This window comes from Episyrphus balteatus, chromosome 1 (genome assembly GCF_945859705.1).
Source record: "Episyrphus balteatus chromosome 1, idEpiBalt1.1, whole genome shotgun sequence".
NCBI classification, from domain to species: Eukaryota; Metazoa; Arthropoda; class Insecta; order Diptera; family Syrphidae; genus Episyrphus; species Episyrphus balteatus.
Window position 1 is genome coordinate 31,667,038 of NC_079134.1, and position 15,098 is coordinate 31,682,135.

Sequence of the window (15,098 nt, forward strand, 5' to 3'; positions counted from 1 at the left end):
TCTTTATTTTATATTACGTTTAAAAAGATGAATATAAGTTAACCTTTTATTTTTAAAACATTTATCAATTTAATTTATCTCTATTCTAGACATTAAATCAAAACAAAATCATGGACGGATGCACCTCACCGTTAGTTGTCAAATTTGCCGACACTCAAAAGGAAAAAGAGCAAAAGAAAATCCAACAAATTCAAGCGAATCTATGGAATTTAGCTTCAAATATAAATATCCCATTGGGCCAGACGGCGACAACTGTATCAACTCCAATACTGCCAAATCCACCGCAACAAGCGAGTCCTGTATTAGGATCGGACGCCATAACACCATCGTCCTTGCAATTTTTGCAACAACTTCAAGCTGTTGGCTTACAGCAACAGATATTGCAAGGTAAGCGCATTTATAAGCAAGAATATAGAAAGAAGCAGTACAGCCAAAAAAAAAAAAAAAAAACGAAATTCGTTGAGCTCTTCTTATCCTTTTTAAAGGACTTAAGGATACGTGAAATTGAATAAAAAAGCTTTATTTATGAGTTTTTTTCTTGTCCCGGTTCTATCTTCTATATTTTTTATTTAATTTTTGTATTTCTTGTCTTGTCTGTGGCACAGGTTTAAGCGCACAAACGGGAGGAGCTGATGCATCGGCGGCTGCAGCTGCTTTCAATGTACAAAATTTGGCTGCTATTGCAGCTATGACCCAACCATCGTTGACCGCTAGTGCCGCACAACCTGGAAGCGCGCAACTCACAAATGCAGCTGCCCTCTTATGTAAGTGTCATTATTTTTTTTGTTTTTTTTTTTCTATATCCTTTTTTTGTTGAATTTTCATTTTTTCGTTATTAATGTGTGAGTGTGGATGAAAAGCAATTTTTGTTTCATAAATTTTTTTGTTTGAGTGAATTTGTTCCAATTTAGAAATAAAAAACCCTATAGACATAGAGGGTGGCACACAAGTCTAACAAAATCTATTGGATAGTATTTCAATTTAGGAAAAAAAATTGTGTAACTAAATTGGATGGAGCTATGGTGAATATAAAAAGATATCTAGGTTAACAGGGAGAGCAAACTTTTAAATTGCTAACTGCAATCAAGAGTCTTTCGTGCATCGTAGTTATTAAAATGGATATGGGTATGCATTTTTTGGTTTCTAAATAATAATGATACGCACTGTAATCATATTAAATAAATAAGAGTAAAATCATGAACATCTATACAAGAATATAAAACCTTAATTACTCAACAAGGGGAATAGTTTTGATATATTTTTTATTCAGTTAATAAAAATTTTATTTTTTTAATTATAATTTTAAATTGGAGAAGGTTTGGGTTCACGAATAAAAACTAGAATTTTGTTGGGTTTCCTCATTTGATTAAATTTAAATATTCTGCGAAGGTATGGATTTTTTGAAATCAGAGTAAAAATTTTCTCTTAAGAAAAAAGCGGAATGCAATAAATAGAGAGCCTCAATTTCTTTTATCATTAACAATTTGATGTGTGTTTTAAATGGCAATGTCTTAAAATTGGTGATCTAAGTTTTCAGAAATAACATACCTTATTCGTACTTAACGCTATTAACAATGTGATTTACATAATTTTTTGAATTTTTTCAAAGTCATGGTACAAAATTGAAGACTGCAACCTACTTTTTTTGTGAACTGTAGAAAGGTACTGAACTTATATTTTTCTTTTCAAGAATTAGAGACCCTGGACACTTTTAACTTTTTATCGGTTGACAGTTTAGTCTGTCTCTTAATCAATATAAAATGTGTGAATACGATTAAGTATTTGCCGATCAAAAAACTTGAATGACCGAAAAAAAGTTTGTTTTTCTACACAATTAGGTAGTATTTCCTACCTAACCGACTATTAAGTTGGCTTCCTGTGCGCATCACCGTAGAAGCTTAACACTAGCAGTACAACACGACTTAACTTTCGGTCTGTTGTGTTTCTTTCTTGGAAGGCCACCAATTTTGAAGAATAGAACAAATTTTAGACAAGTGAAATTGGGACAAGGGCACACAAAACAAAAATAGTTTTTTTGCCAATAGGTACCCCAGCTTCTGGATATCCTATAAGGCAAAAAATAGAGAAAGAAATTATCTGTTATAACTTATAACATTTTCTTTGCAAGTTGTATGGCATAGTTAAAACAATTTTTTAGTTTCCTAAATGCTTAACAATTAGAGCTACTAAAAGGCTACTTAAAACTTGAAATCGGTTGTGTCGTATACAAAAAAGTCACACATCAAGAAAACCGTTCTTTGACAAGTACCGTTAATAACAACCCAAAAATATATTTTTTTTTATTTAAAAAGTACCTTATTTAACACATTATAAATATTTTTTAATCAAAATCGTTAAAGCCGTTTTTGGGAAAGATAGAACTGGTCCTCCTTTTAATAAAACTATACTTTTCTAAAGGATTTTTGTATGCTGATTTCGAATCCGTCAGAATTGGCCAAAGTGCGCGCGCACTTTTTTACATTATCAAAACGATATTTTTTTACAGCATTTTTACAGAATTTTGATATACAGTATTTTGCCGTACAGAATTTTACAAAACAGAATTTTGCATGTCAGTATTTTGTTCATACAGTATTTTGACGTACAGAATTTTGTATTTACAGTATAATGGCGTACAGAATTATGGTATTACAGTATTTTGACCCCACAGAATTTTGTCGTACAGAATTTTGACAAGCAGAATTATGACCCGCTACCAAAATTTCCATACCAAAATAGTCGAAACAATCATAAAAAAAATAACAAAAAAATCGATTTTTTGAGTTTTTTTGCTTTTTTAGTTGTTAATTTTTTTTGGGTTGAGATAGACATAAACATTGCTCCAAAGAAAAAAAGAAGATTAAATTTCCTTCAAAATGCTGTACCCACTAAATTTTTTCATTGAAAATTGACCGAAGTATGGCCATTTTAATCTATCTTTTTTTTCGCATTTTTAGTTTTACTCAGTAAAACAGAAACATTTTAGGGGAAAGTATGATTACTTAAGCACCAAGAACTGATAATGAGATTTTGTAGAGGGGTTAAATAAAATCATTTTTACTATGGGAGGGAGGGTCAATGTCCCCCCGTTTTGGAGGGAGGGGCAATTTTCTAAAAAAAATACTTAAAATTAAAGAAAAATTATTAAAAAACAACGGCAACACTTACAGTTTTGATTGATACTTTTTTCAAAAGCTAGAATTATAAACTTAATATTAATTTTAAAATGAAGTTATTTTAATCAATTCTTTTTGAAATAAACGAGTGATTCCGATAAAGAAAGTATTTTGCCTATTTTTCAATTTTCTCAAAAAGTAGAAGGCATAGGAACATTATGATTTTCATGATTTGATAAGAAATCAATTGAGGCAGTTTACTTGGTCGTATTAATGTCCACAGTCTTTGTGAAAATTGTACTCAATGTGCTTTTTAAACATTTTTTTTACAAGTTTTGACTCTGAAATCGGGTATTTCAAAAGGAATTGATTAAAATAACTTCATTTTAAAATTAATATTAAGTTTATAATTCTAGCTTTTGAAAAAAGTATCAATCAAAACTGTAAGTGTTGCCGTTGTTTTTTAATAATTTTCTTTAATTTTAAGTATTTTTTTTAGAAAATTGCCCCTCCCTCCAAAACGGGGGGACATTGACCCTCCCTCCCATAGTAAAAATGATTTTATTTAACCCCTCTACAAAATCTCATTATCAGTTCTTGGTGCTTAAGTAATCATACTTTCCCCTAAAATGTTTCTGTTTTACTGAGTAAAACTAAAAATGCGAAAAAAAAGATAGATTAAAATGGCCATACTTCGGTCAATTTTCAATGAAAAAATTTAGTGGGTACAGCATTTTGAAGGAAATTTAATCTTCTTTTTTTCTTTGGAGCAATGTTTATGTCTATCTCAACCCAAACAAAATTAACAACTAAAAAAGCAAAAAAACTCAAAAAATCGATTTTTTTGATATTTTTTTTATGTTTGTTTCGACTATTTTGGTATGGATATTTTTTTTTTCAATTTTTAAAAAACATTATTCCAATTGAAAATTTAGTTCTCTACAAAAAGTTGTATATACAATATATCAAAATTTTGCTTGTTTTCTTTTATAACCCATTGAACGATTCCTGCAATAAAAACCCGTGAACGTCTTAGTTCCTTTCTTAACTACATAATCAATAGCCTAGAAGTTGTTAGGAAAAAAACGATTTTATATGAAAAAATGATTTTTTTTTTCTTCGCATATTATTTCTCAGCTTCTTTACTAAGTGTTCAATTCCAACAAATATAAGCTTAAAAGTTTTTTCTTATAAAGATATATATTTAATATATTTGTTTTTGTATTCAAACGGCGCAGTTAAAAAAAAAACATATACCTATTTAAAAAATTTCTAAAAATTCAAATTTCTTCGATTTCTTCCTATATTTTAAGCGAGCCAAAGATATTAATTAAAATGAAAATTGTTAACGCAGGATTTATTTTTGATAAGTAATGCAACTTTTAAAAGTTTTTACATTTGAAAATTCCATACTTTAGCATTTTGACACACCCTATTATACATATCTCAAAATCCTGACATGATAGAATTTTTTTGACATCGGATTCGAACTCAGCACAGAAAAAACCATAAGAAAAGTATACTTTTGTTCCCAGGAGAAAAAAATCTGGCAAGGCAGTTTATGGTATGGTTTATCACAAATGAGATATTTTTAGAATAGAAAAATAGTATATAAAATTACAAAACACGTGTAAATTTGTTTTAATGTATTTTATTATACTTTTCTTTACATATTTTACTTTTTAAGTAGGTATAACGGGCGTTGATATTTTACATTAATGTTCAATGTTCATGTGGGATTTACTAAAAACTGCATTACTTAAATTAATATCTTGAAATGTGTGCAAATTTGATGTCAAAAATCATGTTATTAGAAATAAGTCCTCCAAATTTGAGGTCAATACGAATAATAATTTTATTTTTTTATAAGAAGGTCAACCGAATCTAAAAGGGTTATTTTCTACAATCATTTTTCAAAAATCATTAAAAAAAAAAAATGGTGTGTGCTAGAATTTTTCTGAAACCAAATTTAGGTTCAGGAAAGTCAAATCATTTTTCTGTCATCAGAATCAACACTATACCGTCTGCTGTCGCTCCACAGTATAAAATTTATCTCTCTACTCAAAATTAATCCATTAATGATTTCGTACACAAAATTATTATCCTGTTGTTGAATCCAATAAACTTAAGAAATTACATTTTCTGCTATCATCAACATTGTCCCCAATTGTTATCTACGGAGTTCATTCTCATAAAATTCCCCGCTTTATTGTATGTCAACCTTATAAAAAAAAAACACAAAGATAAGAAAGAAAAGGGGGGAATTTTACAATCCACCCCAATTTAATCCATATAAAAGCTAATTTGATGTCGAACATGTATACGAGTGTGACTTTTCTTCTCAGAAAAAAAAAAACCTTCTTTTTCATTCACTAATGAGTTTTCCTGTCCCCCAAATTTTGTTCGTTCTTAAAATAAATAAAAATAAAAACAACAAAGGATTTCTTATTCCTTGTCAATTTGTGTGTCATCGATTTTAATCGTAAGTTTTGATTTTGTTTTTCTTCCCTCTTCCCATATAAACCCCTTTTGGGGAAAGCAGCTTGCACTACAGCTGCTGAAGTGACCCAGAATAATGTGAATTTAATTTTATCCTACATAAATGTTTGTAATGAAGAAAGTATACTAACGCAACGTTACGTTACTATAAAAATAGATATCTTTCAATTTATCTACCCTTAAGTTTTGTTTTCTATTTTAAATATTATTATTGGAGTCGACTTTTCCCTGTCGCACTTGACTATATCTATCTATCCACTATCTACCCCCCGAAGAGTAACAAATTTGTGTGTGCCACCCCTCTATTACGTAGCTATACAACAGTTAGATACAATGAAAAGAAAAACAGCTGAAAACAATTTTCAATCAACCACTGACAAAGTAGACACTCAGTTCATTATTAAAGTGCATACGTCTTCTCTTTTTCTACCTGATGGAGTCCTTGACTAACCCCCATTTATAGAACACAATCAACTACCCTCGGCCGGTCGGTCGGCTGCCGCAGTCGTTGTCGAATATACAACAACCAACCCCAATATACGATAAAATCTCTCACCCTTCCTCTGAACCTTATCTCTTTTTCGGCCCTAAAAGTCTGTTCCGTATAGTCAACCAGTGCTCTATGATTGTCCTGTTTAGGTCTATTTGAACGTAAAGGGGATGATTTTATATAGCTATATGGCATCTGGTCTTTTGGTTTGGGGAATGATAAGCCATTATTTCCACTGTGTGTTTTGACTTTTATATCCTCTTGTGTTTATGTGTGTGTGTGTGTTTTTATGTCTGTATTTTATTTTTTTTTTTGTATAAAGTTTTAGTTAAAATAATTTTCATTGATTTTTCTTTCACGTGCATTTGACCATTTAGTTAGAAGAGCACTAATAGTTGAGTGCGCTATTCTATATCCAATCACCTTTGGTCCCATTTTAAGCCCCAATTAAAAAATAATAAAAAAAAATACCACACAAATACATACACACAAACACTATGCTTTTACTGATATCTTAAATATTAATCAAAAATATATATCTCTATTTCTCTATATTGTTTGCCTCATTTTGTGTATGCAGGTCTATTAGGAAAAACCGCCAACTCAGGTGAGAGAATATACCAACTCGTATACTTGTATAACTTCTTGTTTAGTTTAGTTTTTTTTTTTATAGTTTTTTCGTAAAGCCTATTCAATATTTTGTTTAGTTTTTATCTATATCCGTTTCCGTTGTGAATGCATATTTATATATTTTTTTAGCTTGGTTATCTTGTTTTTTCGTTTTTTTTTTTTTTTTTGTGGAATTTTTCGTTTTATGATATAAAAATGGGTTGTATTGCACATTTTGTGTATTAAGCGCATTGAACATGTTATTTTTTTTTTTTTTTTTTTTTAATACATTTGTGATGTTTGATGCGTTTTGATATGGATAAAAAATTGTTCTTGACGCGAATGTGTTGATTTTATAAAAGTGGTTCACTTCATATTGTAATTCTAGTGACGAAATGGGCTTAAACGTTCTTGAGTTAAAACAAATTGAATATTGTTTATTTTTAAGCCACTAAGTGGCTTTTTTACAAAATAAAAAATTCTAGGGATTTATTATGCAGTCATTTTACATGGGCAGTTGTCACTTTTCGATATTTAAATTTTGATTGGAAAATTTATTAAAAATCAAGAATGGTTTTCAAAATCCTATTTCCAGGTTAGTTATGCTTAGGGAAATTAAAATTAATGATTTGAGTTTACGTTGTAAATATACAAAACTTCCAAAGGATTGATGGCGTTAGGTAATAAAACAAATTTTTCCACGGAATAAATACATAGTCATTCTTAAAATGATCACTTCTTTATTGTTCTTTTTCAATGTAAAAAATATATTTTTTCATAAAAAAAAATTCAGTGTCAAAAGTTCATTGAATACTTATTTACGCACTTTGAAAGCCGTAGAGTTCTAAACAGATCCGGTCAGGTCATGCTCAACAAAATTTCATTAATTATCTCAGTTAAATGCAGAACTCTGCACAGAACTAACTTACAAAAAAATATGGAAAATGAAAATATTTTTTTTTTAATGAAAAATCTCGGAAATTTTTTTCGAAAATTGGGTATTTAACTCAAAGCACTTAATTATTCAAGATATTAAAAAAAAACAAAATTTTTTTTCGAAGATCACAGAAAAAAAATTATTGTAAAAAAAATTTTTTTTTAATTTTTGTTTGGTACCTAAATATTAATCCAAACCCGAATTTTTTACTAACAGTTTAAGGCATTTTCTGGTAATTGCTCTGCTAACTTTAAATCGAGTTAGCAGAACATTAAGTTTTTCCAAAAGTAGGGGAGCACTTGATATAATTTTGGGGTACTTGCTCTGCTTACTTGCGGGACATGTTTTAATGTAGAGATTTAGAACTACAGAATTTTTAAAAGCAGAATAATGGATTTGCAGAATTTTGAAAAACAGAATTTTGGATTTACAAAATTTTGAAATACAGAATAATAGAAAAGCAGAATAATGGAATACAGAATTATGTTCATACAGAATTTTTTCATCAGACACAGAATTTTGGTCATACAGAATTTTGGAATACAGAATAACGACCCGTTCCCTTTTAAGTCACTTTGCAATAGGTATACTTAATAGAAATGTCAAAAAGCTTATTTGAAGACCTCTGGGAACGTTTTTTATCTCTTTTAATTCCTGTTAAAATAAACATTTTTAATAAAACTTTTGAAATAAATAACAGTCAAACTTATCTCTTTTTTAAGATGTTGAACTGGTTTATTTAAAATTTCTCAAAATTACAAGCCCTGAAACACTTAAATTAGTAATTTTGTTAATAGAAGACATTTTTTGGCTCAGTTGAAAGAACTTTTCTTAAGTTCTAAAAAAAAATTTGAAAATCATTGAAGACGTTTAAAAAAATTAATATATAAAAATTTTCAAAAAATATTTGATATGGCAGTGTTAAGGAAATGTTATTCAACACATATTTCATATTTAATTTCTAAAAAAAATTCATCTATTCGTTTTCAAGAAAAATTGATTTTTTAACCAAAAATTTGAAATATTTTTTTTTAGGTAAATCCAAAATTTTGTTTTTTTGATTAAAAAAAAAAAAACAGTATAACAAAAACTTTAACGCTTCTATATACAAATTTTGATTGAAATTATAAGACGTTTATGAGAAATTCCGAATAAAAAAAAATAAAGTTCGCCAGTACGTCCATCTATACCTAACCTACACTGAACCAGGCCCAAACGCCAAAAATTTTGTACAGATTAATTTTTTAGTAACTTTCAACGTTAATTGTGTGTATATCTTTTAGAACGAATACCTCCCACATTAAAGATTGTGTATTGCAATTTTCTTGAAAACGACTTAAAAATTCGGATAAAGGAAATATAGCATTTATTTGCTGAAATAATTGACAAATTATTCGATTCGGTTTAAAAATTACAGACATAATGTTTTTTTTTCCTTTGAAAGTTTTGGATAATTATACTCAATTTTTCTGCTAACGTGTGCTTCCAACCTAAAATCAATTTCAAAAAAACACTGCCGATAAAAGTAAATAAGTAGTAAAGTTTTTGTTTTCCGAAAATTTCGAGAACTTATCATTTCATGAAAATTTGAATTGTTATTCACTAGTTAAACTAATTTATCGATATCCCAAATTGTCATTTAAATTCTGACTTACAAAATTATATCCATAAAAAGTCTGTAAAAATGACATCAACATTTTTTAAAAATCATCTTCATATTAGTTCTTGGACAATGATTTTAAAGACAGTTCTTTTTTTACCATCACTTCAAGATTTAGGAACCTTTCTTGTTTGGCTACAGTGATTTTTATTTTCTGCCACTCAAAATACAAGAACTATAACTTCTTCAACTTCAAAGTTAAAAACGGTTCTTCAAAAACTGAATAAAAAACTTTAAAATGATTCATTTCCGGTTGATTGTGTTTGTTTTCTGATTGCTTTTTCATTTTAAACAGTTTTTTTTTTTTCTTCAAAAAATTTACAGACATTTTTATAACAACAACAACAACAACAACAAAAAAAACTAAAAGAGTAATGATGCTCTGGCATGGTTTTAACGAAAAAATAATATGTTTATCTTTGTATATGGTTTTTTTTTTGTTGTTGTTATTTTTCTTGTTTGGTATTTGTAGCTTGTGGTTTGGTGTAGATGTAATGTTGTTGGTTTGGGTTTTCTTCTAATAAAATAGCTATTAGCGTGGGAAGAAGAGTATACATTCGTAATTACTCTCCATTAAATGTGCATGGTCATCATGATATCCTTTTCGAAGAAAAGGCTAAGAGATAAAACACAAACAATCCCTCCATAGCCCATACACAAACACTCTTCAACAACAACATTGCATTCGTTGATGAGGTTTTTTTTTTCTGTAATCTTGTTGCTGGATATGATGCCAAAGTACATATCCTTACAATATCCTTGAATGAATACATGTATGCAATTTATATAGCTATACTATGGATATATGAAATAAAAAGCTTTGGCTTTAGTAGTATTTTCAGTGAGATTAAAAATTTTAAAAGGCTATTTGCTTTTTGTTGGATAAATGTTTCTTAGCTTCTATACAGAAGCTATCGTATAAGAAGCTTAATTTTAACACAATCTTGAAGGATGTGGGTGTAATGCGGTTTTTTTCGTTCTTCTTTGATTTTTATAAGAAATGGTTTTTTATATTTAAAATCAAAATCAAGATTAAAACTTTTTCAATGAAGACAATATAATTCTATAAATCCCCGAAATAGCTTACAAAGAAAAGTTACCAGACAATCCGCATTTTGTACCAAGTATTTTTAGAATAATTATTGTTTCCTAGAATATCGGCTTTTTTCAATTTGATTTTAATAAACCATCTCTTTAAAGCACCATAACTGAATTTTTCTACAGGACCAAAATGTAGCTTTTCATTAATAAGAACAAACAACAAATTTGACTAACAAGTTTTCCAAAAAAAAATAATAATTTCTTAATGTTTATTTTCATAACTAAATCAAAAATCCTCTGAACAAAATTTAGAAGTTACACAGAGTAGGTAGGTATTCACTCTCATCCTGAATATTTTTATACATCACGAACATATAAAAACTCATCACATCCGATTTAAAAGTTTTATACATGTACACATGTTACAAGCAAATATGATTTACGAGTCTATGTTAGAGTCCTTGAAATTAATTAATTTTTGTCACTTTTGGCGGGAAAATCTAGTTTGTACAGTGGATTATAACTTTTACTCTGGTATTTTGAAAAATCTGATTAAAGGAATATAAGATTTTACTCTGAAAGCTAAAAGTCCTTCGTAACAAAATTATTTTTCAGAATCTAAAATCAGTATAAAACATAAATCTGAAAGCCTGTGAAAGCTTACATAACATAGCATTCATCTTAATCCAATTGGATTTTAATTTTTAGTTTTCAATAAGTCAAAAATGTTTGTAAGTAATACAGAGAATACCTAAAATCAAAAAATTTAGATCAAGAACTTTTGAAAAACCCTCAATTGAATTGAAACCAATTAAGTTGACTGAACTGAAGGATATATACTTTACTATCAAAATCCGACAACACAGATATTTGTAATCCTTGCTTTTCAATATGATTTTTTTTTTTTTTTGTGTTGTTATTGTTATATGTTAAATGGCGCCCAACTGTAGAACTCCTCTTGAACTAACTTTTCACATTTAATGTGTGTATCTGTATAATATAGAGAATTGAACTACATCGGAACACAGGCACAGAAAAGTCGAAAGTTCAAAACTAACTTTGATTAAGATTTATATGAAATGATGTAATGGTCGGACATGGAAAGGATTTCCCAAGCAAATTTATCCTCTTATAACAGCCATAGCACATAGTGAATACAACATAGCCCCAAGTCAATATGACTATAGTTTTGTTGAATGTCCAACTAAGAGGAGGAACTTCTTCTATACATTATTCTGTCTGGACCCCATGATGTTGAGCCTCTTTCTCCCTTTTTAGATGCTTTACACAAAAATTTCAATGGAAAATAAGTGAATCCTTCATCATTCAGTAGATATATTGTGTAGAGAGAGGGAGGGAAGAAGAAAGAGATAGATTAAGAGATGAAGATGAAGTGTAGAGAGGCTGAAAATTTGAATACAAAGTTTACACAAAGGATAAATGAAAATTCATTTTAGTTTAAATCCTTTTCGTCAGCCGGTCAGTTTTTATTATTTTCTTAAGGTTTTTTTCTTTTTTACTTTTTTTCTGTGCTTTTCGATTTGTTAGATCAGAATGGAACTGTATAGGATCAGCTGAACAAGTTGATTTGGCTTGGATTTTTTTTCTTTTTTTTTTTTGATTAAATTGAGGGCGCATAGATTTGTTATTTACAGCTATAAAAGTTGATGATGGCAAAATGAATAGAAGATGTGGAATTATTGAAGTACAAATAGGACTTGTAATTAAATTGACACTGAATAGTAGAATAGCTTTTATTTGTTTTGGAAGGCTTAATGAATTTAATGGGTAAAGACCGATGTTGTTGCTTGTAGGGATCAAAAAGGACTAAAAAAATTAATATTCAACAATTTTTCATTAAAAATTTAATATTCGGATTTTACTTAAGTGCGCTTAGAAATGATAAGAAATTTGTGATGATAAAAGGAGTTAAACTGCTAGTTGGGATGAATAGGGCTTTTCTCTGTTGAAATGTTCAACATATGAATAAAAATTTATTTTCATTATTTTTAGCTATTTCATTAACCCGTATTTGTAGTTCGTTCATACTTTTTTGAAAGACAGTTATTTAGTCAAAACTATTTTAAAGCTAAATAAAACTATACAAAAAAAATGATATAGGTACCTACAGTAGGTTTAAGAAAAATAAACACATTTTTTCAAGAGTTTGGCATGAGAACAAATTTAAATTAGAAAGTTAAGATTCATTTTTGGAAAAATAACAATAGACTAAGGTCCATTTTCTTCACTCGGAGTTGAACAAAACTTAAGAATTTTTATATTAAAAACTCTCAAAAAAACTTGAGAATTTTTATATTAAAAATTCTCAAGTTATGTTCAACTCCGAGTGAAGAAAATGGACCTAAAAGACTTGGATCTCCAAACATTGAGTGTATGTGAAATAATTTTTATCTTTGAAAGTTGTTCCCTGTTTTTCCGGATTGTTCCAACGTTTAAAAAAAAACAAAAATGAAATTAAAAATTTGAAAAAAAAAATTGTTGTTTTGGAAGTTGTTTGTAACGATGTTGCAAATCTTTGGACCTCTGAGTTCAATATTTCGAAAGTTAGTAGCCAAAAACCAAATAATTCTTGCCACCAGGTTTTTGTGCTCGAGTTTTAAAAACTGTTGTAACCATTGCAATTGTTCCAAAAATTGAGGTTCTTAAGATAATATTTTTTTAAGTTCGAAAACTGTTATGATATTTGCTGATATACAAACATGTGCTATTTAAATTTCGTGTTTTCTCCAATAAGAGTATTATCTTAAAAACTAGCTTTAAAATATATCTACTTTAAAATATATATTATTCAATAATCTAAAAATTTTGATACTTTTTAAGCCCAAAACAAGTTAAAAATAGCTTTAAACAATATACATTTGAATACGCTTTCATACCAGAAATGTTTTGTTTCATTTTGAAGAAGTGTATCTAAAATAATAAAAGAAAAAGAAATATAATTATAATGAACTTTAAAATTTAACAGAACGTCCTTGGTTTTTAATACAAAAATATTAAATTTCAGTAGATAGATAAGTCTTGCATGAGTTTAAAAAATATCATACATAGGTACCTACATAATATTTACGAGTACCTACATTCAAAGTATTAAATTCAAATACCTAATTTTTTTGTGTTTCGTAAAATCTATCTCAAAAGTCAAAAGCCATGTGAAGTTGGCACTCCCAAATGCTAATTTCTTTTCAAACCTGCTTGGTTCGATTGCCCAAGGTTAGCTCAGGATAGCCCAACATTTTTTCTTTATTCCACTATTTTTCAAAAGATACAATAAAAAACTTTTTTTCATATTAGAAACCAAAATAATTATGGTTTTTGTTTTCCTTGAAAAAAACCGTGTTTTTTTTTGTAGAAGGTTAGCCCAGGATAGCCCACCTTTTATTTTCACTATCCTACCCATATTTTATAAATTATAGAACCATTATTTTTTATTCGCCTCAAAAAAAAAAAAAAAGGTACTCATACACCCCAGTGACCTTTTTTATTAAATTTATTTAACTTAGCCCTAATTTTCGTCAGTTAGACTATCAAAGGAATAAATGTCAATAAAAAAATTTGGTTTGTTTTATTTCACCTTAAAAACCACAAAATACAAATTTTTTTCAAGTTTGAAAATCATTGATTTTGTTTGGTTTGTCATATGAACACCTAGAAAAGCTACTTGCTTAGTATCTATTCAAACTCTTTTTCAAAAGTAACAGCATAAAATGGTGTGTGAGGTGATTTCTGTTTCAGTACACGAATAGTACTTTATAAGCCTTTCTCAGCTAACCATGGTAATTCTAAAAAATTCCATAACTTTTTTTCGTAAACTGAGCTCAAATATTATTAGAAAATAATCTTTTTTTATATTACCAACCTCTTAAAAATCAAGATTTGTTTTTTTCTGCCCTTCAATTTCTTCTGCCCTGTTCGATTTCACTAGTCAAAAAGTTTTTTTTTATAGAAATCAAAGTATATTTTTCTAATGGTTTTTTTTGTGCGCTGAGCTCGAATCTGAAGTCAGAAAAATTCTATCACATCACGTTTTTGACATATTACCATGTCAAAAATCAGAAAAATAGTATTTGGGACGTTCAAAATTAAATATCTCAAAAACTTTGCACGTTAGAGCTATTCTAGTGCTTGATTCAAATTAAAAAGATCAATGACCATTAGAAAAGTATAATTTGGTTTCTATGGAAAATTATTTCTCGCCAATATTACTGTCATTTACGGAAAAATCAATCTTAAAAATCGTTTTTCTGTTTTTTTCAATTTTTCTCAATATTTTCTAAAACAAAAGTATAGTTTTTCCACACAATCTTTAAAAAACGGTTTTAAGCTAAATAATTGCATTCCAAACTTTTCAAAAATCAAAAATTTTTTCGGTAGGTATCTAACTTTTTTGATTGAAAAATAGGCTATTTTTTCAAATTAAATTCTTCAAAAATCCAAAAATTAACTTTTTGCTCAAAAAACATTTTAAGTAGGTAGATAGAAAACATAACAAAGTAATTTTTAATCAAGTTTTGTTAGAATCCAACTATTTTTGTAAAGATAAAAATAAAAAATAAAAAAATCGTATTTTTGCAATTTTTTCAATATTTTTGAGGTTATAGAAAAAAATTGTTTGAGTAAAAGTTGTAGACATTTATACTACCTAAAACTTTTGCATTTGACTTTTTTCGATAGGACGTCTAATTTTGACAGAAATCGTAAAAAAACATGATTTTTGACAACCACCCC

General features: G+C 28.3%; 1 protein-coding gene across 10 annotated transcripts in view; it reads left to right on the plus strand.

Moving 5' to 3' along the window:
• LOC129907830 (CUGBP Elav-like family member 2) overlaps nucleotides 1–15,098 on the plus strand; it is a 473,931-nt gene that overhangs the window by 411,103 nt on the left and 47,730 nt on the right. For 7 of the 10 annotated variants that reach the window (XM_055984222.1, XM_055984216.1, XM_055984215.1 and 4 more), the window contains 3 exons: nucleotides 90–387; nucleotides 606–764; nucleotides 6,686–6,712. In XM_055984222.1, coding sequence (XP_055840197.1) covers nucleotides 90–387; nucleotides 606–764; nucleotides 6,686–6,712 — 484 coding nt within the window. The remainder of the gene's footprint in view (nucleotides 1–89; nucleotides 388–605; nucleotides 765–6,685; nucleotides 6,713–15,098) is intronic. The other 3 variants (XM_055984218.1, XM_055984220.1, XM_055984223.1) reach the window with 1 other exon arrangement.